This window comes from Gallinula chloropus, assembly GCF_964237585.1.
Source record: "Gallinula chloropus genome assembly, chromosome: 2".
NCBI lineage: Eukaryota > Metazoa > Chordata > Aves > Gruiformes > Rallidae > Gallinula > Gallinula chloropus.
In genome coordinates this window covers 75,438,655-75,465,928 of record NC_140086.1, presented here as the reverse complement: position 1 = coordinate 75,465,928, position 27,274 = coordinate 75,438,655, and the positions used below count along the sequence as shown (strand labels likewise).

The 27,274-nt window shown below is 36.8% G+C and overlaps 1 protein-coding gene across 1 annotated transcript in view; it reads left to right on the top strand.

The window, feature by feature from the left end:
* Window positions 1-27,274, top strand: part of ABCA13 (ATP binding cassette subfamily A member 13) — a gene marked incomplete at both ends in the record, with an annotated part of 110,587 nt that overhangs the window by 33,332 nt on the left and 49,981 nt on the right. The window contains 6 exons of the mRNA XM_084260630.1: window positions 6,881-7,072; window positions 8,859-9,049; window positions 10,495-10,559; window positions 11,627-11,699; window positions 13,970-14,057; window positions 19,231-19,339. Of these exons, the coding sequence (XP_084116756.1) occupies window positions 6,881-7,072; window positions 8,859-9,049; window positions 10,495-10,559; window positions 11,627-11,699; window positions 13,970-14,057; window positions 19,231-19,339 (718 nt within the window). The remainder of the gene's footprint in view (window positions 1-6,880; window positions 7,073-8,858; window positions 9,050-10,494; window positions 10,560-11,626; window positions 11,700-13,969; window positions 14,058-19,230; window positions 19,340-27,274) is intronic.

Here is a 27,274-nt window from a genome sequence, read left to right as displayed (position 1 = left end):
CCCTTTCTGGGAATCACAGAATCACAGAATTGTAGGGCTTGGAAGGGACCTTGAGAGATCATCGGGTCCAACCCCCCTGCCAGAGCAGCTCCCTAGAACATATTGCACAGACAGGCGTGCAGACAGGTCTTGAATATCTCCAGAGAAGGAGACTCCACCACCTCCCTGAGTGGAATCAAGTCGCTCACACGTAACATTACTTGCTGTTGTAGAGAGAAATTTCAAATTGTATTGCTGTCCTGCTCTTTCACCAAAGCAAAGGTACTGTGGGCTGCAGCAGTCTGGTCTACGTTGGATTAAATCTTGAAATGCTGTAACCTGAGCCTACAGATCGAAGTCAGTGGGTCGAATTCTCCTACATTTCTGACTACTCATTTACACTCCTACAATGAAAAGGAACCAATCTCAAAAAGTGTGGTATATTCCAGTGCAATGGATGTGTCTGATGGATGTTTGCCTGTATGAGAATGTCTTCTCTCTCTGCCAAATCTGATATATATACATATATGTACACATATAGACAGGATCTTATTTTGAATTTCTGACAAATGACTTCTTCTCTGCTTTTGTACTTTTAAAGATTACAGACAGAAGGTGCAAATAGGCTACCATTTTATAGGCATCATTCTGTGTCTGCTTTTCAACTGTTTTTCCTCTTTTCCTCTCCTCCACACAGCAATTCATTGCAGGTGCATCACTGCAGGGGAGAGAGTAGTACAATAAAAGCATATCAACTTAGAAAATTATCTGCTGAAAATTGAAATTAGCATATTTGTTAATGTTTCAAGTTAATCATGCAGAAACTCAGAATCAGAGAATTAGGGCTCCAAAAATTACAGTAATTTTCCTTTTCAGGGCACGTTAGGATTGTGTCCACCTGGCTGAATATTTGTCTTTTATTTGTTTCCAAAGAATATGCCTGTCTCTTCATGATAGAGGTGCTCTGGCCGCAGTAAAGTTTGCCACACAAAGCTAAAAAATACTTGGTGCTTAATTCCAACTTCTTTTTCAGTATGGTTTAGGCTGGCAGCAACCCCAACTAAAGTGTAGAAAAGAGGGATAAATTGAGGCAAAGCAGAAGAAAACATGGAAATATAACAGATTATATTAGGTGCTGAAAGTCATAGCTGTAGAAATAAATGAAACCCTATATCTATGAAATATGGGTATAGTGCATTTGACTCTGTGTCCTTCTCTTCCATCAGGACCAGACTAGTTTAGATGCCCATTCATCAGATCAGCTTGGCTGTCAGTGTAACAACCCTTTTTGGTTCCCTTTGAGGTCTGTAGGGTAATGGATAGGAAGGCAGCACCATTGTTTCCCATTTCTTTATGCTTGTGCACTATTTGTGAGCATCTGACTAGAGAAATGAAGTGACTATTTTAAACTAGAAAATGAATTCTCTTCATTGAAGGTTATGACAGCATTTTTATAACTGGAGTAGGTGCTTGTACCATTCACTAAAAGTGTTACATTCCAAAATAAATATATATACCAAGCTGAATTTCAGTTATGGATACATGCCTACCCATTTTCATACTAGTAAAAAAAAAGTGGTGTTTTGACATCAGCTAACACTTCAGGAGCAGCCAGGGTGTTGGTTTTTTTCCTGGCTTTTGCAGTTTATTATACCAGCAGCAGTAAGTTGGAAACCCAATCTAAAGTCAAGCCCTGTTTTTCCAGACACCATATGGACTAATAGTAAGGATGAAAAAATTTAAAAAAAAAAAAGTTTCTCACTGCCTTTGACAGTTTGCAGTCTAGTCTTAAGGCTGAATGCAGTAAGTAGATAAAACAGACAAATAGGTTTGGAAATGTAAGATTATAAATTAGGTCCATAAATTAAAAGGGATCTCAGTTCACTGACTTTCTAACTACCATATTTACTTACTAAATGGACTCTTTTGCTTTCCCAAATTTACCCTTAAAATACAGTGGCTGTGATGCACATCTCTCAAATTCTTATCTATTACCACACATGAGGTGCTGTTGCATAGTGTAGCATTTATACTTTTAGAGGATTTTCTGTTATTTTGATATGAGTGATGAAAAAGCTTAATGGATTTTTGCAGTGGTATGAGACTGGGTATTCTAGCATTAAATGGAAGGTTAAAATGGTTAGGAAATGCTTTGTGTGTTTCAGTATTAGTTATTTGTGAATTCAAGAGGCTAGCTTACCTTCATTGTATCTTGTACGGGTATTACAGATATCTAAATATTTCATATGATAGAATTACAATGTCTACTATGAATAGTCATGGGTGTGTAGGAAGATGTAAATGAAGGGAAACTCAGAGCTATTTTTTTATTTTCCATCTTATTTGTATAATCACTAAGAAATAATTTGGCTTGTGTTCAGTGGTGCTCACATATTAGTCTGTATAATACACGTAATAGTATGTTCTAAACAAGAACATTGTAAGTTCTTTAAATGAAATTATGATAGTTGTAGTGTGGATCAGGCTATGGTATATCCAGAAAGAATCAGTCAGCACCTTGATTTGGATTCTTTCTCACACTAAAAATCTCCTGTTCCGAATATTTTGTGGACCTTTGCAGCAGTGTAATCTGGACTACTTTAGGAAGAGAAAGAGTTGGATGGACTGTGCTCAAGTTCACTTAGTAAATTGAAGTGGTTGGTGGGCAGGAATCAATTGTTTTGGGGTAATCATTTGCTGAGGAGTTCAGCAGTGTTGAAGCTATATTCAATGTGTTTCACCTTTAACTGTATATATACAGTATATCCTTTTAATGAGCAGTAAAGAATCTAGAATAATGTATTCTATTCAGTTTGTTATTTTGATAGCTATGAGCTATTTATTCAGTTGGGTTATATGGGTTATACAGTACCCAAAAATTAATCCTAGTTTTAATTATTTCTCCCCTTGCTAGTTAGCCATCCCAAAGCTGTCCCACGGAAGGTAGAGTTGAGGATCTGCGTGCAAGAGAAGTGGACTGTTACAGATTGGTGTTTAGTATTTGTATCAGTCCTATTTCATTTGAAACCATGACTGGAAAACCTGTCATTTTAGCTGTTCCTCCTCTCCCAACAACAAAAAAAAGTCTGTAGCTCATTTATGTGTTGAAAAATTAACATCTGTTGTGTGTTGCACTATACATTTTTCAATTCATGTCATAGTACTTTCTGAAAAACTGAAATAAAATAACAGGGAAGGAAGAGGACAAAAATTTATTATACTTATGTCTTGTATCCCTTTCTCTGGTGGATACTAGCAATGTATTTTGCATTGCAAATTAATTATGTGCCTTATGTGAGTAAGAACAATGTGTTTAGCACATGCAACAGACTTGAATGAAAACCCTGGATGCAAACAGTGAAGTCCAGGATGAAGCGCTGTTGCTTTGATGCAACTGTATGACTGATGTGATAACAGTGCAGTATTCAAACAGTAAAGGAAATTACTTTTTGGATGCAGGCTTGTTGTCCTCCAGCTCCTGCATGTTTTACACTTCTCCTTATGTATAAAAGGCCTTTTACATGGCTCTGTCTTTCATTTAGCTAGTGAAAGTCAGAGGTATCTCCTCTTCAAACAATTGAGTGAGGGTACTGTAAAAAGTTCTTGCTTCTAAGAGATTTAGGAACAAAGGTTCTTCAGCTTTTTACAAGTTGCTATGGGTAAATAATAGATACTGTGTTTAGACGTGACTGTAGAGGATGGGTAGTCTGTTAGAATGCAGTTTCCCCATTCTTTTCCTAAGCTCTTCCTTACAAATGAACTTTTGCTCCTACCCATTTCTTTAGGAAGTGCAAAAACATAATGGTCTTAAGAGGCTACTTTACAAGTTTTTCTAGTGACAGGTTTTTTTAGGTTGTGAGGTTTGGGTGTGTTTGGTCTTTTATTTTGTGAGACTAGGTAATTTCTTTTATGAAATTCTCCCCAAAATACAGATTTTTCTGTCCAGCTCTGAATGGAGACAGCTTATGATCCTACTACATATAAACAAGAGTCAATCATAGTATGAAATACAGACTAAGGGCATTCCTTTTATACCTCACAGTATTGAAGGGTCTTTTATTCCAACACTCTACATGAAAATCAATCCTCAAAATCCTCCTGGAAGCAAAATTGATATTATATTTATTTTTATAAGAAGTAAACAAATATTGAAGATGATGAAGGACCTTTTATATCTTCTAGTGGAATGCTGTGCACAGATTGGTGGGCTAGCACTGCCTCTATGCCAGGAGGGCCTGTGCTGAAATGCAAAACAATGTCCGATCACTAGCTCAGCCTAGAGCTACTTGTTGGCACAGATACTCTGATAAACTAATAAATATATACTGCTTCCAAATGCAACCAGATTTATGTGAGCAAACTTAAGCGTTTTGCCAGGGTATTTCTGTCCCAGGATTATCTTCCTAAAATCTGGACCTCTGCTAAGTGAATTGTCTAAGTGCCACTATGATAGAAGCAGAGTTGAAAAAGTTTTCTTCTGGCTGTTAACATAGCCATTGCATAGCCTGTTTTTCTTTATTGTGTCATGGAAAAAAAGTTTAGAATTACATTATTTTCCAGAAGTGTTAAGAAGGGGAGAAAAATAACATCTAATACCCAGTTAGAGACTTAAAAGACTTAGTTCTGCTTCTAATTCTAGAACTATCCATAGGCAAGGGCCTTCAAAATCTTGATTCCCAAATTGCAGGACTTCTGGTCAGATTCCTTGTACCTGATATTAGGTATATGAATTGGAAAGTGGTAAAAAATTTTTTCGATAACATAGTCTAGATGAGTTGTGAAGTACAACTTAACTGTGAATGTAATTGCACTCCTTGTGGATAATTGCAATCATAAGTCAGGCAAGACAGTCTCTAACAGCTGGGTCAGATTTTTTAATTTCATGATCTAAATTATTAATGAGAATATTTCCATAAGCTTTCTGCATAAAAACTGACTTCATAACAGAGAGGTCAGCTGGTCTTGTCTTCTTGCCTTTACGGTTATCAGTCGTAATCAGAAACTGTTGTCCTATAAATGTGTGCCTCTTTTATGCCTCCTGACACACATACCAAATGTAGGTGGTGAATTACTTGCAGTTTTATGGAGGAAATACTAATTTTGTAGGTTCCAGTTGAAAGAAAATTAGACTATGCATGTAGGATTAAGAAAGGTGAAGTGTTAAATAGCAAGCACACAGGAATCGTATTTATCTCTCCTTTTTTGAGTGATTTAATACCTTGGGGTTCTTGAAAGCCTTATTGAGTCAATTATGGAAAGCATAATGAAGGCTACTTTTCACAGTCAGACAAAATGGTATGATGCATAAGGAAGACAAGCAGATCAGTACAAGAATGCATACCGCTACTGTATAAATCAGCAGTGTTTCCACATGTGATAGACAGCTGTGTTGAACACAACATATCTTGAGGCTGACACTGTGGTAATATAAGGGGACTTGAGGCAAGTGGTTAAGGTGATTAGGACTATAAAGAGGAGATTGAAAGGTTGAGGTTATTTATGCAGATGATAGATTGGAAACTTTCATAACCTGTATCCTAAAGCAAGATTTAAGAGCATATCCAGTACCATCAAATAAAATAAATTCAAAATAGATAAACATGATTTTTGTTTTCTACCTGAAACATAAAGAATGACATAATTCAAGGTCACAAAGACTGAAATTTTAGGTGATTCAGAAAGACATTTGACACTTTCTTAATGATAATTTTAAATAAAAAACCATGTTTTATTTTTTGTTTAGAAAAGACAAATAATTTTTAAAAAGAAATGCCTGAGGTAAACATACTTTTAATATAATGGCTTATTGCATCTTCTTGTGATGCATGTTGGCTGACAAGCACTAGAAAATTTAAGTAAGAGTTAGGATATTGGACAAAATGGACAATTATTTTTATTCAGGATGACAGTTTCTCTTCCTAGTGCAATCTGAATTAATTTATCGTCATTTCTCTCTGCTCCATTTGTCAAGAAAAAAGAATGAAAGGCAGCTTTGATTTCCCTTTCTACCCCCAGAAAGTAGCTGTCATAGTCCTCTTTCAGAGATTCAAAGGGGCAAATATTTTGAAGCATCTTTCACTCACATTTCATGCTTATAATCTATGAACAGGTCCAGGACCATGGTGAATATCTCATTCTATGTTCCTTTCCTGGCATTTCACTACTTTGATATATGAGAGATGGTGCATTTTACAATTTCAGGGATGCTCAGCTGGAAACGCTTACAGGATCTGTTTTATTCTAAAAGCACTCATCCCTTCTAAATCGCTCTGCTTCTAAGTGTCTCCATTTCTCTATTGAATCAACTATTGAAAGTCTAACTATAAAAATTCAAATAACACATTCATAATAAATGTGTTGTATTAAAAAACCCCATAAAATTCTTTACTTAGATTGTTTTCTCCTACTAGTCAAATTTATAAGAAAAAAACCCCAACAGGTTCCAAGCCCAAAATGTAATCATTTTTGATTGGGTCACTTGAATGCCAAACCAGACTGAATTTTGTAGCTACTTTTTCTCTCCAAAAAGATTTAAAATCTTAAATCGCATTTGTATTAGCTATCAAATTAGCAAGATATGACTGTGATTAGAACTGCTTAAAGACAGAATTCCTGTTGAATGGGATTTTCTGGGGAAAATAATACATATCCTTCAGTTGTGGAATTAAAAGAATAAACACTCTTTTATTCTTTTTTTCGTTGGGGGGAGGAAGAACTCAAACCTCAAAATCAAACCCCAACATTAATTTCAGAGATAATTGGAATCTGATAGAATCAGAGAATGTTAAGGGTAGAAGAGCAGGTCAGGTAGGTCAAGTAAGAACAGGCTACTCATTGCCTTATCCAGTCTGGTACTGAGTTTTGATTGTTACCCTCACAGTGAAATTTTTTTCCCTGATAGAAGTCAGATTTACCCATGTACCAGTTGGTGCTGGTTGTTTCTTGTCCTTTTCCTGGTCAAGCGCTTTGCTCCCTGGTGCCACTGGAGTCCCTAGATGCCCCTGCTAGAGGGCAGCTCCAGCTGCCAGGAGGTTCTCCTCATGTGAGAGACCCACAGATGCCTCCAAACAGTGTTGGACCCCTCCAGGTGCAGGTGTGTACAAGTGTAAGTGTTAACAAGTACTGTTAGTCAATGTTTTCCTCATCATGGTCCTTGAGGGATGGCCCTAGAAACCAAATGCTCCTCAGCTGGACACAGTACTGCTTCTCACAGCCTGCAGTGTGGTGCATGGCAGGCTGACCAGCAGTTCCTATAGTCCTCCTCACCGCATTTGCTGTAAAGACCCTGTGGGAGACCACTCACAGGCTTTGTTAAGTTAAAGTTAACAGCATCCACTACTCTTCCTTCACTCACCAAACCAGTACAGTGTTCATAGTGAGTTCTCAGTTGGCAAGGTCCAAAAACTTACCAAACCCGTGTTGTCTATTCCCAGTCATTTAACTTTTTTTTGTATCCTGACCATTGTTTTCTGGAGGATTTAGGCTGTAACTTTCCTGGGGTCTGAGAATGATTACCCTGTAGTTACCTGGATCTTCCTTTTTGCTCTTGGAGGTAGGTGAAATGTTTATCTTTTTCCAAAAGTCTAAGTGTTGAGAGGTTCACACAAGGTATTCTGTGTCACCATGAAGAATTATCTCACCTGACTTCCTCTTCTTGTGTAGCCCCCAAACCCTAAAAGCTGCAATCTTCCACAATGTCTTTACTTGATTATAACTTTCCATGGCAAGTGCATATAATTTTTAATTTAAGAGATCTTAAATTTGTAATTCACACTTCAGTTGTAAAGAAGTTGATCTGTTTTGCAGACTGGCCACTCTGTCAGAAGTTCAACTTCTTTTTCTGATTATTTTTCCACCCATTTTTTCCACAACTTTCTCTTCGGGGATTAATGTGACAGATAAGAAGAAACAGATCTCAAGGGATCATAAAATATAGCATGTCTTTGAGTGCTACAATAAACTGGCTATTCAGTCTTGCTACAGTACAAATACCTGTGATAGTAAATCTACCAGACACTGCTATGCTGTAAGAAAGAAAGGAGGCTTAAATACATTCAGTCCAGAAAAGCCACAAGTAAAAGAAGCTGGCAACGGCCTGCACATACCTAGAAGGCGTTAGTGTCTGAAGTGGTGGCAAAAGTGATAGGTGTGATTCCCAAGTGTCTAACAAAGAACGATAAAATGAAATGAAGGGAGAATCTATCAGGAAAATACCTGATTGGTGAGATGTTAATAAGCTGTGAACACACTCCCATGAGAATGTGAGGGACAGCCCATGAGCTACAATTATGAAAACTGCATTGATGAATACATTAGAAAATTTTCAGTCCCACATGATCAGAGAAATAAATGGAATACTTTTATAAGATTTATGTCTTAGCATTCTATGATGCTCTGTTACATACTCTGAAGATGTCCCATTTGAAATCCCCATGGAAATATTGCCACTAATTTCCATCAATGTGGATCAAGACCTTAGTGCTAATACAGACCATGTTTGTCATAGTCAGTTGTCTGGGAACAAAGGTGGTAGTGCACAAAGAATGGTTGTACCAGTGGGAGGACCATGGGAAAACAGGTATTCAGTACTCCTGTAGCTGTGTATGGGAACTACAGAGATTAGCATTAGCTGAATATCTGTTTTCCCTTATGGAAAGAGGGGGTGTGGGGGGGGTGTGTGTGTGTTACACTGTTCCATCCAGGAGAACATTGTAGATTTGTATAGTTTTGTTTTCCCTATCAAAAAGATACTAGAACATAATTTCATTTGATTTTCTTTGTTTGTCAGTTGTGTTGTGCGGTTGTTTTTTTTGTCTCACTCAGATATCTCACTTACTGGGTCCTCAAGTGTGCGTGGAGCCCGTCTTGTTCTTGCACAGATTGTTGCCCTTCTGATGAAGAGGTTTCACCACACGAGGCGAGACTGGAGAGGAAGTCTGTCACATGTGCTGCTGCCTGTCCTCTTTGTTGCACTGGCAATGGCCTTGTTCAGTGTGAAGCCGCTGGCTATTGATTATCCTTCTCTCAAGCTGACACCAAGACTTTATGACAATACAGAATCCTTCTTTAGGTAAAGGGCTCATCCATCATCATCAATATCCAGCGTTTTGGGACCTTTACTCTTGAGATCTCATATTTTAAAGACTATTTTCATTTAGGAAGAATAATAGGTTACTTTTTAAAATACCTGTTTATTTTTCAGATGTTTAGTATGTTTTTATATATTATTATGAGGGAGGGATAAAGATACTAAAGCATTGTGCAGAGGATTTTCTGAAGGAAAGGGCAAAGACTCTGGAGCAGTCTGAACTGTGTAATCTGTTTCAATACCGGTCATTGCCATTTATATGTAAATGCAAAAGTGTATTTAAACAAGTCTTTGCATGCTTCATTTTAACTACATTCTGAGGTCTGAAGCCATTTTCTGAAAATAATTTTCAAGTTTGAAAGTGTCACAAAGCATTAACAAAGCCTGGTGCCCTATCTACTCTACCACTACTTTCAATGTGCATGGCTTTGAAACCTGCTCAATTGATCGATCTGTCTTTAATTTATGGTATCTATAGCTCAGCTCTGAACTAGTCTGTATTGCATGCCTATCACATACAGATCACTTTCTCTGCTGGAAAAATATCCAGATATTTTCATAAACATAACATGATGCTATTTGAATTTGTAAATGAAACTTAAAAGCAATTAAACCACTATAACTGTTTGGAATGCATGTTTATAACGTGAAAGATGGCCATAGGGAGATGTTGAGATTTGTTTAGTCATAGTTGTATCAAATGTTCTTTACAAGTTTACATATAGTTTTTTGAAATTTTTTTTTAAATTTTACTGCTTTGGCATGTTTCCTATGCAAGGATTTTATAGTTCTTTAATTTCTTGGTAAACATGTAGGATCTTGATCCTGCAAGTTAGTAGAAATAGACATATTAACATATTTGTGTTTCTTTTTCTTTTTTTTTTTTCTCCTTCCCCTCCTCCACCACAACTCACTTTGAACAGCACTGAAGATGATAAACTAGGAAACTTTTCTCAGATTCTACTGAGATATTTTTTTGATTGGGACCACGTATGCCTGCATTCAAACCAAGGGTAACTGTGCAAAACAATTGTTTCCTTAATTATAAATTGTAAATATTGGTTGGGTTTTTTTTCTGTGTAATATGGACCATGTTAAGCTTTTCTGGCTGCATGATGATAGAGACAAATCTGTTCTGAAGGAGCTGGCACCCTGGTAATGTACATAAATAGGCTTCATTGTTGCAGGTCTGTTCCAAATCCCTTAAAAGTCAGCTTTCTGATTATTTTCAGAAGGATTTTCGTCAAGTCTTGTGTCCATACGAATGGAGGTTGGACAATAATTACAATATTTGTTAGGAAGAATTACAGGTTTCCAATTTTTGGAATGCAGACTTTTGATCATACTTTGCTTTTCTTATTGCTAAAAACACAAGGCATGTAGCTCATTTACTGCCTTACTTTTTTTTTTTTTTTTTTCATTTTTAGTGAATCCACTTTGATACAAATGAGTAAAATCGATATAGCTTTAGACACAGCTGGCTGCCTCTGTGGTAAGATGTTATGAAGGTGTTCAAGATACCAGATCATAGAATCATAGAATACCCTGGGTTGGGAGGGACCCATAAGGACCATTGAGTCCAACTCCTGGGTCCACACATGGCCAGCCAAGTCAGAGTGTGTGACTGAGTGCATAATCCAGATGCTTCTTGAACTCAAGCTCGGTGCTGTGCCCCCTTTCCTGGGGAGCCCTTTTCCAGTGCCCGACCACCCTCTCAGTAAAGAACCTCTTCCTGTTGTCCAGCCTAAACCTCCCCCATTGCAGCTTCATACCATTGCCTCGGGTTTTATCACTGGTTGCCAGAGATAAGTGTGGCTAGGGTTGCCCCTTCCCAGGTGCAGAATCCGGCACTTGCCCATATTAAACTTCATGGTGTTGGTGATTGCCCAGCTGTCTGATCTGTCCAGGTCTCTCTGTAAGGCTTCTCCACCCTCCACAAGGTCAACAGCTCCTCCCAATTTGGTGTCATTTGCAAATTTACTTAAGACCCCCTCTAGTCCTCTTCCACATTGCTTATGAAAATATTAAAAAGAACTGGACTTAAGGTGAAGCCCTGGGGAACCCCATTAGTGACTGACTGCCAACCAGATGTAACCCCATTAACATTTTGTCCAGCTAGATACTGTGAGACACTGCATCAAAAGCCTTACTAATATCCCCCAAAATAACATCAACTGGCTTCCCTTGGTCAATCTGCTGGGTGACCTTTTCATAAAAGGAAATCAGATTGGATAGACAGGACCTACCTCTTCTGAACCCCTGTTGGCTGTGACCAATGACTGCGTTGTCCTTTAGGTGTTTTTCAGTAACTCCCAGTATGATTTTCTCCATAATTTTACCAGTCACTGAGGTGAGACTGACAGGCCTGTAAGTACCAGGATCTTCTTTCTTACCCTTCTTGAAAACAGGGACAATGTTTGCCAGCTTCCAGTCAACCGGGACCTATCCAGACTCCCAAGATTGTTGAAAAATCTTCTTTTTACTCAGTGGATTTCTTCTGTTAAGTAATATGTTCCTTTCATTTAATGGTGTTCCTATTGTTGTGTTTATTCCCATTAGAAAAAATAATTCATGTTGGCAGATGGAATCTGCATCACCCCAGGATTCATGTGGATGTGTTGCGAAACAAGAGGTATGCCACCTTATATTTACTCATGTAAAATTTATGTGTGTGTATTACATCTAGTACCTTGACTGGTTTTGGAGGGGCTAGAGGAAGGGATGAGGAGATAAACCCTCAGAGCATTGGCTTCGTTATCACTGCAGGTTTGCTTCTATTTCATCTACTGTTTGGCTATGTGTTCTGAAGTTTTCAGGGAAAGAGCCTGCACTATTTTAATGTATATATATATGTGTGTATATGCACTAGACATAGCTATAGATCAATCTGAAATAACAGGGATCAGAGATAGCTGAACTATTCTCAGCAGATGAAACTTTGTTTTCAACATATAATAGGATTTTGCTTACAAAAAAACCCCCACATGTAAAACAAGTTTAAGAAATAACATTTCTATAATATCTGGAAGACTATGTACTTTCAAAAGGGAAGGGCAGGTAATCCTAGCTGATAGAAGCTACTGTGGAATCTACATGTGAATGAGATTTGTGAAAGTTTGGTTTGGATTTGGATTGTGCATTTGAAAATAAAAGAACCTTTAGGGAAAGAAGGGTTTTGAAAATGAATTTCTGACCTTCTTGAATAGTTGAGTAATAAACAAGAATGTGAAACTGTGTCTACAGTGACATATATTTCCCTGGATGGGACTATTCTATCAAATAAGTTCTCTCCTTCATAAGGATTCAAATAATTAGAGTAAGAAATATAGCAATACATTTTTAGGAAAGTGGAAGGAGGAAACATATTTATTTTTTTTTGCTGGTCAAGGAACAAATTTGCCTTTAATACTTGTGAGACATCAAAATATGAGAAGCTTAAGTAAAACGGAATTGGGAACTCACACAGGGAGAGGCTGTTAACCATGAAAGCTCAAAGAAAAGAAGTCACTTGACAGTGGAGTCAGAACCTGTATCTGTGAGCTATGGAAAACCAGAATACAAGTTTTAGTGTTTTCAAAACAAAACTGACTGAAAGGGTTGCAAGAAAAATCAAATGTGATTCTAACATGTAGGTGAGCTTTACAATAATAGTTGCCTTATGAACGTTAATGCATATATATTATATAGAGAATTTATTGAAGCCAAGCGAGGCAAATCAGGTTGAAAAGTAATGCTATAAAATCTATGTAAAAATTCCAAAATGTGTTTTAATTCCAAAATTGGTGTTTTAAGAGTGCTTCACTAATTTTATGTATACTGTTTTACAGATGTGTCCAAATTTCAACACTTCTGCTCCCTTTGTGAAGGATAAGAATGGACATACTTTGTATAATCTTTCAGGGTTCCTTGTTGAAGAATATTTAGTGAGATCTTCCAACAAAGCAAGGTAACCTTTAAATATCTGACCATTTTTTTATCCTTTGTGTATAAAAAGCACAGTCCTTCCTGATGGAAAGCACAGACCTACATCACTGAGTATGCGAGGGATAGTTGCCTCTACCTGTTGATTGGTATCAAGGTGTAGAGAGGCTAAGGTAACATGGAACCCCCTCCATGATCACTTCTCAGAGCTTCTGGCAGCAATTGCAGTTGTCCCCAGGAATATGGGGGCTCTTCTTGCTCTACAGTGAGTTATTTCAGCATCTCAGGGAAATAAAATCTGTATGCATATGCAAATCAGACAAACAATATAGTTTCCATTCCTCAAAGACTCAGTCAAATAGAGGTGGATACACTCCAATTAATCTTTTCTTTGAACTAAAAGGGTTTGTATCCCACTGGCAAGACTTCATAGTCTGTGATTCCAGACACAGAGATTGTAATCTACTGTATTTTGCAGTTTACTTACATGTCTTTACAGCTCAATCACTGCCTTTGACATAAGAGTAAATACTAGATCAAGTATGATTTTATCAAGGAAAACAAAGTGTTTTGCCATTTATACATTAAAAACATTTATCCGATTTTATAAAAATAGATGTAACATCTTAAGAGAAAAGATTTGAGCTAGAATATGAATGGAGTAGGAAGAAATAAAACTGTGTAGATGTTTCTGAAAGTTAGTAATACCTCACTTGCTCACAAATCCTCCTGTTGCTCTGGGATTTCAGCTTTCAGAAAGTAAAAGTTCGTATCTGAGGGACTGCCTTTAACAGAATGGAGCAATAATGTTTCCCCAATTCAGGAGTTCCTCCTTTTTAACAGAGAGGGGGTTTGTAAGGGATGAAGTTTTGCTTTCAGGTGAAAAATAAAGCGTAAATGTAGATACCACCACTTTATCATTTCAAGAAAAGACTGTTAAACTAAAGGCAGGTAACTTCTTATTTCTTTTTCTATTACCAGATATGGTGGCTGGTCTTTTGGAGAGAAGAAAGCATTTGAACTTCAAGATAAAAAATTGAATCACACCAATTCTAAGCCTCTAGCTAAGGTAAGGGTTGTCTGTATGCTTGCACGCTTCTATGTATGTGCTTACTTAGAATCCAGACTTCATAGCCCTTAGCAAATAATAAATCTTTACATAAAACAATTGCATTTAGAAATAGGGAGAAAAATCCTCTGTCTATTAAGTACACTTCTCTATTCAAAGTTCTTGAAGTGTTTTGCGTTCAGAGAAGCAGTTTTAAATCAGTCAAAAGATACAGCTTTTGTTGGTTTTTTCCTATGAACTTCTTTCAGAGTCTGTGATCATCTTTAAAAGTTTTCTTTAGGCAGTCAGTCCAGATATTGCTTTTTTGTTTGTTTGTTGTTTTCTACAAAAAGTCAGTCAGAACTGACAAAAGTTCATTGAATGTCTCAAAATGAGTTATTATTGATGCTCTTTCATTTCTGTGAGGAATGCTTTGCTACATTTCTCTCTTCCCATGTGCCCTCCTAAAAAAAAGCTTTTTTAAAAAGTCAGGAGTAAGCTTCTAGCTACTTCACAAGAAATTTTCTATCCTGTGTTTCTAATCCCCTTTTCAAATGAGTAACTTCATTTTTATCCCAGAGAAACAGAAGTGTGCCTTGCTGAAATCAGAAATCAGTCAGGTTCTACAATCTGAATCTCTTCTTGATAGTAGATGATACTGTCTTGCAATGCTATACAGAGACAGAGTTTTCTGTCTTGATCTACCTCTAAATTCAGAAAAAGAAAGATTATTCTAAGCATAATTGAAATAAAGAGATTTTTCCTTGAGGCCTTTTGGTATGTGCTGGAAAGATACTGTATCACTGTACTATGAAAATTTGGGATGAGACCTAGAGGCTAACAGACAGTTATCAATGCAAGGGATTTTATGTTCCTTGGGAATGCTTTGAAAATTTATTTTAAGATCTAGTCAAAGGTAAAGCAGTAATGAGTAGAGGAACAACAGGATTGGAGGAATGTTAAAGAATATCAGTGAGTGGTCTCTAATTTTGTATTTGAGGCAAAACAGATTTATTTAGAGGAAGCTGCAGAGTTTCTAGCTTCCAGATTTATGGAGGTATAGAAACTAGATTTTATTCCCTCCTATAAAAGAAGAGAAGGAACAGGTTAAATAAACTCTATCCCAAAATCCAGTTTGGGACAGTGCTAAAAGAACTATGTGTTGAAACAACATACAGATATTCTTCAATATAATTTCACAATTAATTTTGCAAAATCACTACCTCTTTGCAACACCTTTTCCATGTAATTTTGTTTAAAAACTATCTTACATACACACCCTACTTTATATATGTTTTCATTTTGGTCATTTGTGATCATTCTTCTACCCTCAGATTTCTTACAGCTTTGAACTCCAGTTCTATCAGTCCTTTTTAAGGAACTTGAAGTCCCAGAGGATTACAATAAGATGTGTTTTTCTGACTGCTGTTTTTGTCCCATGTATATTTAATCATTTTAGACTCTTGTTTTGACATGCCTGCAGTAGGTTTTTGTGAGGGACCTTCTTTTTAAATGTCTTTGGCATAGAGCCTCACCTGCCATCAGCAAAAGGATAAATTATAGTTGTACTGTTAGTGAGTAATCCTCTTATTTCAGATCCAAAGAAAATAGTGGAGTAGATTTATAAAGGGCACTGTGTTATCTGAAATACCTCCTGGAAGTGGCTTTCAAGTGATGCAATGTCAAATTATTGCATTAACCTTTCAGTAATTAATGACCAGACTTTTACTTTGACCTTTCAGGCTTGTTCATGAGACAGTGAATGTACCATTTACATAGCCTCGTATGAAAGGAGATGAGAAATTTGCATTTGAAGAGACTTACTGTATGATTCATTTAATTTTAGAAAACTTCCGAATCTTTGCATGTTATTCTCCTTCACTCCAAAAGCCAACAATTCTTCCAGTTCAAGTTAAAAATACCTGTTCAGAGATTATTTTACTTTACCTAATCACACTGTGCTGTATATGCTGCATACATACTAGGTGCGTGCATGCAGAGAATATGTATGTCTGCATACATGAGAGAGAGAATATATCTACCACGTGACAAATATGGCTGATTAAAACCAATTTTTGACATTCATTGATGATCACTGGTACATGGCAAAAGCATAACTCCTCAATTATTTTTTTTCTGTTTTCACCACTGTATCTTTGGTTTCCTTTGATAAAATGGGCAAAATGTGTTCCATAATGATTTCATAGATGCTGTTGTTTATAACATAATTATAAGAAGAATTTGTGATAATTTTTAATAGTCTGGAAAGGCATTTAGTACTTTTTACATGGCATTCCCAAGTGTGCATTTTTCCAGTCTCAAAGGTTGGGATTTCAGGCTTTACTGTACAGTAACAGTACGGTCCCAAGGAAGTTACAGTCCAGTCTAATAACCCCTTCCCTCTGTCTCCCCATCGTGAATCTGGTCCAGCAATGCTTAAAGATTTCTTTGCCCCTCATTACCACTTTTTCTTGATAGGTTACTGTAAAAGCCAGTCTAACATTATTCTGGAGTATTAACAGCAGGTAAGAATGGTATGGAAGAATAGAAAACATGTCTTTACTGAACTGGTATCTGATGTTAAGGGGACGTGTTTTTCCTTGGGAAGAAATTTTGTCAACAATGGGTAGAAGATAAAATAATGAAAATAAAAGTCAATCATTATAATCTATATATTTTTCCATTGCTCATATCTTTTCTGTTTGTGACACAAGAAATATGAAATATATTTCAGGTGGAACTAATATTTTGTCTTTTTATATTTTACTTTTAGAATAAGCCACAAGACTTTAGAAAAAACTTTAAATGTATTTTCTGATAAACAGCCTCAAATGCCTCTCTTGCCAGATTATAAACAATTAATATCCAGCTTCAATTCAGTTATTTCCTCGTGATTCGATTCAGTTACATAATGTGCTTTGAAGGAAGAATTCTAATTAATGTGTGGGTTATTGAAATGTATTGTTCTACACAACGATCTATTGTGGGTTTTGTGTTTCCATTTGAATATTGGTAACATTACAATATTTCTAAGGTGCTTGTGAACACCTGAGACCTTTCTTCTGCTTCAATTAAATAAGGATGTGTCATCAGAATTTTGCTTTATAGTTTTCTTAATTGCATTTTTTCAATAAAATGATCACAATTGCAGTGGAGTTTCATTACATATGTATAACTTTCTATTTGCACAAACCTTTTTAAAAAAAATAGAGTAAGAAATTAGTATGGTTGGGGTGTGAATAAGACTGTCTGCCCTTGATTACTGTTTAAGTTTCCTTACTCAGGATGCTATTTGCACAGGAGACCCAGAAGTGCAAAGATTTGCAGTTTCCCCTCAAGGACACTTAGTTTCTTTAAAGAATTCTCTTGATTAAAAATTGGGAGATTTAGTTTGTACAGTAATCCTTTGGAATTAAACTGGAGCAGAACAAAGGAGTTGCATGTGAATTTGCAAAGAGGGAAAGTTTGGGATCTTAAGGCAGGACCTTCTAATTTGTATTTACAAGTGAGTAATAAGGATCAGATTTGAATCCGTGCTCCCCATGCAAACGCATTCACTGGTAACGAATACTATGGCCAGGACTAAAAAAAACCTAAAACCTAAAACCTAAAAACTAAAAAAACAGGGTCCCTGTTTCCAGCCAGATGGAGAAAAGGGACAACTGGGTGCATTGGACTGTGTGGATCTGATGGCATTGCACATCAGATCCGCAAGAGTTACAAGGCTCTAGTGGACACCAGTGCACAGTGTACCATGGCCAACAGGCCATGAAGGGGCAGAACCCATCTGCATTTCTGGAGTGACAGTGAGATCCCAGAGCTAAGTGCACGGGAAGCCAAAGTGAGCCTGACTGGTAACGAGTGGCAAAAGCACCCCATTGTGACTGGCCAGAGGCTCCATGCATCCTGGGCATGGACTACCTCATGGGAAGGTATCTCAAGGACCCAAAAGAGCTTTTGGTATAGCTGCCTTGGAGATGGAGGAAATTTAACATCTGTCTACTTCACTCAGTCTCTCAGTGGACCCTTCAGTTCTGGGGTTGCTGAGGGTCAAAAACCAACAGGTGCACCAATGCCAATATCTCAGCGATTGAGACTCCTTGATTCCCACCTAGAAGCAGATTTGTCATCTGGAGAGTCAGGGAGTGATCAACACAACTCACTCATCTTTTAACAGTCTCGTATGGCCAGTGCAAAACTATAATGGAGGGTGGAGAGTGACAGTAGACTCTTGTGACCTGAATGAAGTCACACCTCCAAAGAGTACTGCCATGCCAGACATGCTGGAACTTCAGTACAAACTGGAATCAAAGGCAGCAAAGTGGTACATCACAATTTACATGGGCAATGCACTTTTCTCAATCCCTTTGGCTGCAGAGTGCAGGCCACAGTTTGCTTTCACTTGGAGGGGTATCCAACATACCTGGAACTGACTGCCCCAGAGGTGGAAACCCAGCCCCACCACCTGCCACGGACTGATCCAGACTGCAATGGAAAAGCATGAAGTTCCAGAGCACCTGCAGTACATAAAGACATCACTGTATGGGGCAGCACAATGGCAGAAGTCTCTGAGAAAAGGAAGAAAATAGTCCAAATTGTGCAAGGTATTGCTGCCCAGGTAGAGAAGCTGGTTGTAAAAGCATGTGATGTACATGCCCACATACCCAAGAGTCAGGCCACTGAAGAACATAAAATGCTGTTAAGATTTCAAGCAGTTATGAAGACCACATGACAAAGAGTAGAAAATGTGAAAGCAAATGCATATGAGAGCAGTGGTAGAAAATTCAGAATTTCAGTAATATTCTCCATTTGTAACACTAATTTTACTCATCCTTTTGCATTTTCAGTTAAATTGGCAAAGGTTATTTTTGCATTTTTTGTCCTCAATTTGTTCGAACAAATGTGTGTGAAGGAAGGGACACAGTGTTGCATTAAAACAGATAATCTCAGTTATCTCAATTTAATAATTAACAAATGTGTAGAACTCCAACAGTAGAAAACAAACTGCTGTGCTCTGTCAAAAGACATGTACAATTTAGCTGATTCTGTTCTGCTCGGTTCACCTTCTTCTGCAAACAGGTGTCATAACAGGAGAATTAGATATCTTCATGCAATTCTTGAAGCTACAGCAACTTTCAGATCAGATTTCAGATTCAATTAATTTTTGATTCATAATTTCCATTCTCTCTTCTAGGTGTGGTACAATCAAAAAGGTTTCCATTCGCTGCCATCCTACTTAAATGAACTCAATAACATCATTCTGTGGCTGAATTTGCCTCCTAATGTGGATTGGAGACAGTATGGTAATCATTCTTCTTTAGGTCTTTTTTCATATGTTTTGAAAAGTAGTTTTTTATATAAATCAAAATAATTTGAAGTATGAATTTTTTTCACAGTAAAATGTAGGATTCAGAGTCACACATTTCTTGGGAGGATTTGAAAGTGGAACTTTTAATTAAACAGAAGGTTTGTTTGTGTGAAGAATGCAGTACACAGTAAGATAAAATGTGAATTTACAGCTCGCTGCTGTATGAGTTTCTTATAAAAGACATTTCGGTGGAATAACTGTAAATTGGTTTGCTACGCTTGGGATGTGAGTCCCAGCGAGACCACTGCTAGGGCTTGCTTAAATGGGTACTTTAATGGACATCAGAGAATGAATTTATAAATTCTTTGTCACTTTATCTCATTATGTAAATATCCAGGGTAAACCCAGAGTATCCTGTAAATTCACACTGCAATATGATGTTCCACAGTGTCCAGGAGAGTCTGATAGATCTTACTATTGTACATCACCAAAGAGAGAGTAGTACTTTTGACATCTGAATTATCTGATTCAGATATCCCTGAACAGTATAAGAACTAGTTAAAACAAATTTTTTACAAACTGATTTTTAAAAAAAGCTACTGCAGATAAAGAGTCAGCTGTTACAACAGTTCAAATTTTAGGATGTTAAAATCTAGTTTGAACTGGTCTTGATAGTTCAGGCTAAAATCTGTTCATTCCAGATCCTTTTGTTCTTAAGTTTATGTTAAAGAGGAATTAGTTAAGTTTAGAGACATTTAGAAGTATCTTATGACCAACTTTTAAGAGTTTTTGAAAAGGTAGAAAGATTGTCTGTAATGGTAAAGTGATTTTTGGTGTGTTTATAATGAAGAAGGAAGAAAGAAGATGAAAATCAGTGAAAGGGGGAAGGAATCCTGAGTATCTGAAAATAGAAATTAATTAAGAAAAGTTTCCAGACTGTCAATGAAAAAGAATAATTGCTTGCTTTCAAGATGGCTGAGGTTTTATTTTTCTAAATGAATTATGACAATGAATCAAAGGCAAAGTTTTTCTGCAGAAAGTTTGAATGAAATTAAATTAGGTATTTTAATGGGGATTTTTAATAGAAATCAATTTTTAATCAAGTTTCCCTGCACTTCATGAATAGCACTGATGCTAGCTTGTTTTCTGCAGTGTTTGATATCCTATTCTGGAACTTACATGTTTAAGTTCAGGGTTTTTTGAATCTGTCATATAGAAATGGAAGCTTACCATCCAGATAACAGTTGGAGAAAATGAATGTTGTCTTGAGGACTGTGGAAATGTTATGTTTTATGTTGTTGTATGACATACAAACATAATAAGGAAAACAGTGCATATTTGAAATCCTGGATTGTCATCTGTACAAACATGAGCTCATTATATAATGTTCTGGCAGAATATTTGGGCTAAGTCTCTGTAGAAGAAACGTTTATGAACTAGAAAGTGGTTTATTTATGTGTATATCTATTGGAGAGGTGCAATAAAGATGGAATAGATCAGGAAGAGATGATCTGGAGAAGATATCTGAGGAGACCTTATAGAAGCTTTCCAGTGTCTAAAGGGCGCCTACAGGAAATCTGGAGAGGGACTGTAGGGAGTGACAAACAAGGGGTATTGGCCTTAAGCTAAAGGAAGGTAGATTTAGATTAGAAGATACTGGGAAGAAATTCTTTACTGTGAGGGCGGTGAGGCCCTGGCACAGGCTACCCAGGGAAGCTGTGGCTGCCCCCTCTCTGGAAGTGTTCAAGGACAGATTGGATGGGGCTTTAGGCATCCTGGACTAGCGGATGGTGACCCTGCCCTATGGTCGGGTGGTTGGAACTAGGTGATTTTGGGGTCCCTTCCAACACAAACCAGTCTGTGTTTTGATGCTCTTGAGACATAATGCAGGGGGACCTGTCAGTGAAATGCCAGAAAGAAGTCAAGTTCTCTACATATCAGTATGCATATATGTACACACATACATGTATATGAGTGTGTGTACATATACATATATTTGTGCATGTATATGTGTGGACACACATACATATGTGTATTTTATTTTTTTAAAAAAGCCCTCAGTTTTCCAGTTCTATACAGGCATTTAATCCCAATTCACTTTGATTTTAAGCTGTGTCTTATTTAAGAATGCTGCTCTGATGGAGAACAACTATTTATATGCTTTTATTAAAATGCCTCTATGCAGAGCTGTATATTCAGCCAGAAGACTACATATAATGTTCCACCACTGAAATCTATTCTTTCTGACTTTTTTTTTCCTCTTGCAGCAAGGTCAATTCCAGAGTATTTTTGAAAATCACTGAGAGAAGGCATGTTAGGGTGTTGCAGAAATGTAGCTTTCTAATTGTGACTTGCACTGATGCCATGTTTTTCTTCACAGTAACTTTTTCCTGTCAGCAGAACCAGGGGTACAGTATTAATTTTAAGTGATGTTAAAATAATTTGACCTTTGACAAAGGTGTGTGAGGATACCCTCTGTCCTTCCATCTGTCTGTCCTTCCTTCCATCCTTCCCTGTCTTTACAGCTAAAGACTGAATGCAATAGGTTAAAACATCACATGTGTAAGCAGAGTAACAACTACTATGATGTTGAAACAACCCCCAGAGAGGTCAACAGCTTATTTAAATTCTTATATAAATACTAAGAAACCCTTTCATTTAGCAGTTATATCCTGTGTATATTTCTTGAGCACGGAATTAGTTGCAGTTCTCCCAAGTTCTCCAGAGAGGAAAAGTCCCTACAGACAGTGTGCCTGGTTCTTACCTGCTTTCCTTGCAGGAACAGACCTAGTAACTTGCATAGGAAATCAGTAGTACTGGTCCCAGTTAGTGATAGGTTTTAGTGATAAGGAGCTGAGAAGGCTAAATGCTTTTATCTAATGACTTCTCTTCAGTCAAGAGGATACAGGGATTATAGATTTAGGATTTTTTGAGAGTTGAAGGAAGAAGTTATACCCAAGAGTACAGAGGAAATACGTTACCTTGTACTGATTTATGTTCCAAGGGATTTGTATCTGCTCAAAAATCTCTGAAAAAAAATTGATGATTGTTTTTCTTGTGTCAGTACAAGTTACAGACTGTTGATTATCCTGAGCATGCAAGAGCAGGAAATTATAGTTATTTGGTGATTAAATATACTTCCTTTTTATTAATGTGTAATCTGATCTTCAAATCCTTTCTTTGCAAGGAGGGATTTCTAGTCCCAAGGGGTTATCAGTATGCCTCGCAGCAAGGCTGTTTGGCAAGTTACAATGTTTGTTTCTTGTAATTTACATGTAAAGAGTGTCATGGTTATTGAAGAAAAAGCGTGTGCCAGCTGGAGGTACATGTATATAGATAGAACAGCAGAAGTTGGCCAGATTGATTTACATGAATTTATCATAGTCAATGGATCGGATGTGTATTTTGGAACAGCAGTTCAGGCATACTTTTTGTATGGAAATAGTTCATCTTCTATACCATGTGGATACCCACCTCTAGCTTCATAATCATGCCAGTCTGTGTTTCTATTGCGGAAAATATCTAATTCATCTGTCTTATTGAAAAAGAAACCAAATCCGTTTTGTTTTCCAGTGGGTTATAAATTCAGTGACAGATAATGAACCTGTTAAATAATCTAAAAAAAGCGAGAAAGACTATTCAAAAGAGATAGATGATATCTATAAAGTATAAACTGATAGTATTTTATTCTAAAGAAAGTTCTAAGGCTTATAACATTTTATAAATGATTTATTACAGCAGGTTAGGAATGCCTTTTTAACATATTAGAAAACAGAATTAGTTTAATCAAGAGCAGTGTAAGGAAAACAATAGGAATGTTTCAGCCTGGAAGGGGAATAATGGATAAACTGGAGAGGGTACAATTAGTTGTTAGTTAACCTATTCCCCTGTTAAGCATGTAGCATGGAGCTCCTAGTCCCATTTCCCGTCTAAATACTCCCCACCCCTTACTGTGTTTTTCATGCAATTTATAGTTAAACTGTGAAGAGCTCTGACTACTTTCTTCCTGTTTTCCTCACTAGTGTGTGCAGAACTGGTAAAAATGCCCTTGTTTCTCAGTTGTGTAAAGAGAAACCTTTCAAGGAGCAATACAATAGGTAGCAACTGAGTCTTTTACTAGAAAAAAGTAAGAATAAAGAGAAAATAACACAGCAAAACCCTGTAGTTAACTATAGGCAGAACAACGGAGGAAAGACAGAAAAAAAAGTTTCTTAGCTGAAAAACAGCTAAGAAAATATATTACCAAAATAACTTGTTGCTTGTGTTTTCTGTAGGGATTGACATCTCTCTTCATTCCTTTTCAGAACTGTACATGTACATATATATATATCAATTAACATGTGGTTTCACCCCAGCCAAGATCTGAGCACCATGCAACTGCTCTCTCTAAGCTGGGGATGAGGGGGTGGGGGAAGAAAGCCAAAAAAACCCAAACCTCATGGGTTGGGATATGGATAGTTTACTGGGATAGCAGAGAGAGGGAAAGATATAACAATAACAAGACTTTATATACAAATATACAAAACTGGTGATACACAATGCAGTTTCTCACTGAGCTGCAGCTCAGAGCTGTCCCAAAACCAGACCATTTCCAAAACTGTGCATCCTGGAGCTGCCTCCTCCTCCCCCCACCAGTCCCTCTTTATGCTGAGCCTGAAGTAACTGGTGTGAAATACCCGCTTTGTCCAGTTTGGGACACCTGTCCGGGCTGTGTCCCCACCCAGCTTCCTGGGCGCCCTTCCCTCCACTTCTCATTAGCAGGTAAATATGAACAACTGAAAAGACCCAGACTGCTCATCAACAACTAAAACATGGTGTGTTATCAACACTGCTCTCATCCTGACTCCCAAAGAGGGCACCACACTGGCTATTAGAAAGAAAATTAACTCTATCCTAGCCAAAACAAGGACATATGTATACAGTCATGTTTCTTTATTTGAGATTACCTTCTTTTCACTTCTCTCTCATAGTTATGCCTCTCATTTCTCAAGCTCTCCATTTTTATATTGGACAAGATTAAAAGGTCCAAGAAAGTCTTTGCATCTTGTTGTTCAGTTAGTCTCTGAATAAAGCATTAAAACCTGAAATAGCATAAAAATCTCTGTGGTCACAGTTTTTCTTGTTCTTGAATTGCTTATGCAGGATTTTTGAAGATTGGAATCGGTGGCTATCACAAAGAAGCATAAATCATCACTGTAAAAATAATGTGACCAACTCCGTGCCAAGGACATAGACAGAGGATGTTTTAGAACAACTGGGAAAAATCTGGTTGTGATTAATTCGGTCCGATCTGTAGATGTGGAAGAAATGATTTTACATAGAAATTTATAAAAAGGAGCAGTGTTAGAATTGAATCCTATCATATTTGTTGATATGGCCTTTTTTTTTCCCCTTGTGAATAGTGATTTGGTAAAATTTGCCCTGAAGACTGTTCACACAAAGCTTGCAAATGCAATCCTTAAAAAAAAAATCCTTGAACAAACACCATGTATATCTGTTTAATAGGAGCTTTGTAATTTAGAACTTCCCAGTTTATCTGTCATTTGCAGTCTTTAAGTCCTCAAAGATGGTGTTTAGTTTTCAACTTGTAGCAGCTTTATGTAGTAAGAAGGCATATAAAGGTACTAAAGCATACGTTTTACATCCTGCTAACAGCTGTATTGTGACAGAAATATATACAAAGAAAGATGGTGTAGGTGGTTAGGAAAAATTTTGGGAGGTATAGATTATAAAATTACAAAGAAGGGTTCCTTGTTAGAAAATACGTATTCTAGCAGATAGCGTATATTAAATTTGTTAGTTTATTTTGCTATTGGAAGACTGTTTGTAATTTACTCCTCTGTAGGTGCAAGGGAACTTTTTTTACCTCTGTAATTACAAACCAATTTGTTGATTTTTATATAAATCCATCATCTATTTTTGGACATCAGGGAGCAGAGGGAAGAAATCATTGTACTAAAAATGTAGCAAATGCAGAAGACCCTCATGTACCAGACTAACTGAAAATATTAAATTAATGAATGAAAAGCAAATATTATATTTAATATATGGATAGAATTTTGAATTCCAACATAGAACTAAACTTAGTGTAACAGCAATACTTTGGTTAATTGTAATTCAACAGCCTTGGGAAATTTTATATCAGTTGCATGTGTAAATTTTAAAAAATGCAATCCTTTGTTTCATCTGCACAGTTTGAATGGAAATTGACTGTAGAAAATGGTTACTACTTTTAGGAAGAGCAATTACTTTTTGGGACTCTTCCATTGAAGGAAATTAATTCAGTGCAATTTGCTTTTTGTGCAGTATTGTATGATACAAGACTGCAAGGAGCATTACACTATTTAATGTCATGGGTTTTTTTATTTCCTCCAACAATTATCTCTTTTTCACAGTCTCCATTAATTCTGTACTAGAGAGTTATAGCAGTGTCTTTCTGCGAATGGAACTCAAGTCAACTGCTGTAGACTTTTCTTTAATAGCAATGCAATAATCTGAAATTTTTGTTAGTATCCTCTTGGGATCTGTGCACTGAGTAGAGACAGGCCATGGTGATTTTAGCAGAGAGATTTTTTTTCAGACATATTAAATATTCCTGACCAGAAATTATGCCTTGTAAAATATTTGATGTAACTTTTGTTTCTGCTATGTTTTGCATGTTTCATTAACTCTCTGTGGGTGTGTTTGAAAAGTTTCAGCAGAGCAGATGATTTTCTATAAAATGCATTGATTACTTCTTAAAATGTACTAATGGGCAAAACGATGCTTCAGAGCAAGAATTCATTTGCACAGGAAATTCATAGATTTGTTTTTGCTAATGCATATTCTTTTCACTGAATTCAGCAGATAGTTGAGAGCAGTAGAAGAACAGACTATGATTCGGATCAGCCTGGATTAATTAATGGAATATAGTGTAGAACCTTCCGGAATTCCTGTCAAAATGCTCCAGTTTTAGACAATTTATAGGCAATAATTCAGTACCGTAGTCCACATGACGTCTTTGTCTGTCTCACAATTCTAAAAAAAAAAAGGGATGGGAATCAATAGGACCTATAGGTCTCCAAGTCAGCATTTCCTGATCAAGGGCCAGTCTCTAAAAATGTTATACCTTGAGCTGGAGCCATTTTACTGTAGGGATTTCTGTCATCTTCAATCTGGGAGGAGGACAGCTTGGTTAGAGCATTCATATTCTTGATCATGAAGGAAAGACCTTAATAATCTTTGGAAGATTGTCTATAACTAGAACTTGGTTTGTGGCCATAAAAGATGAGGCCTGGAAGATGTATGTCTTCCAATTTAGCTGAGTACTAGTGAGTACAAGAAGTGTATTTTATGTCCTTAACATCTTGGTTTAGTGCTTCTGAAATAATCAGGATTCCCATTTTCCAAAACTTTTCCTCCACTGTAATTAGATTGTCTGAAAATCAAATTCCACCCACTGACTTTTTTCTCCCCCATTTTTTTTTATCCAGATTTGAAAATAAGATTAGATTGGTTTCATTTTGACTGTACAGTGAAAAGCTGGTTTCATTCTATTTTTGGCTACTAATTTCTAATTCAATTGGAATCATATACATGAAGTAAAGACATTCTTTCTTCTAATATGCACACCTTCATCCATTGAAAAAGCTTAGAAAAATTTGCTGGGAATGAAGCTTTTCCCTATCATTCTACTTCTTTATGTAAATGGAATTTCAGCTAATACCTCGTCCCAGTGGGAAACAATATTTTTCTTTGATATGCTGGTTTTTGCTTTATAACAAATAGTAGCTATCATTTAAAAATCTAATGCTGTAAAAGAAAATCAAAGGAAAACTTTAAACAGTCCCTCTAAGCAACAGTCCCCCTTCTGCAAATAGCACATGTATCTACTAGTGGTGAACCAAAACTTTATCAGTTTAAATCTTTTTCTTTGTTAACTACTGCTGGG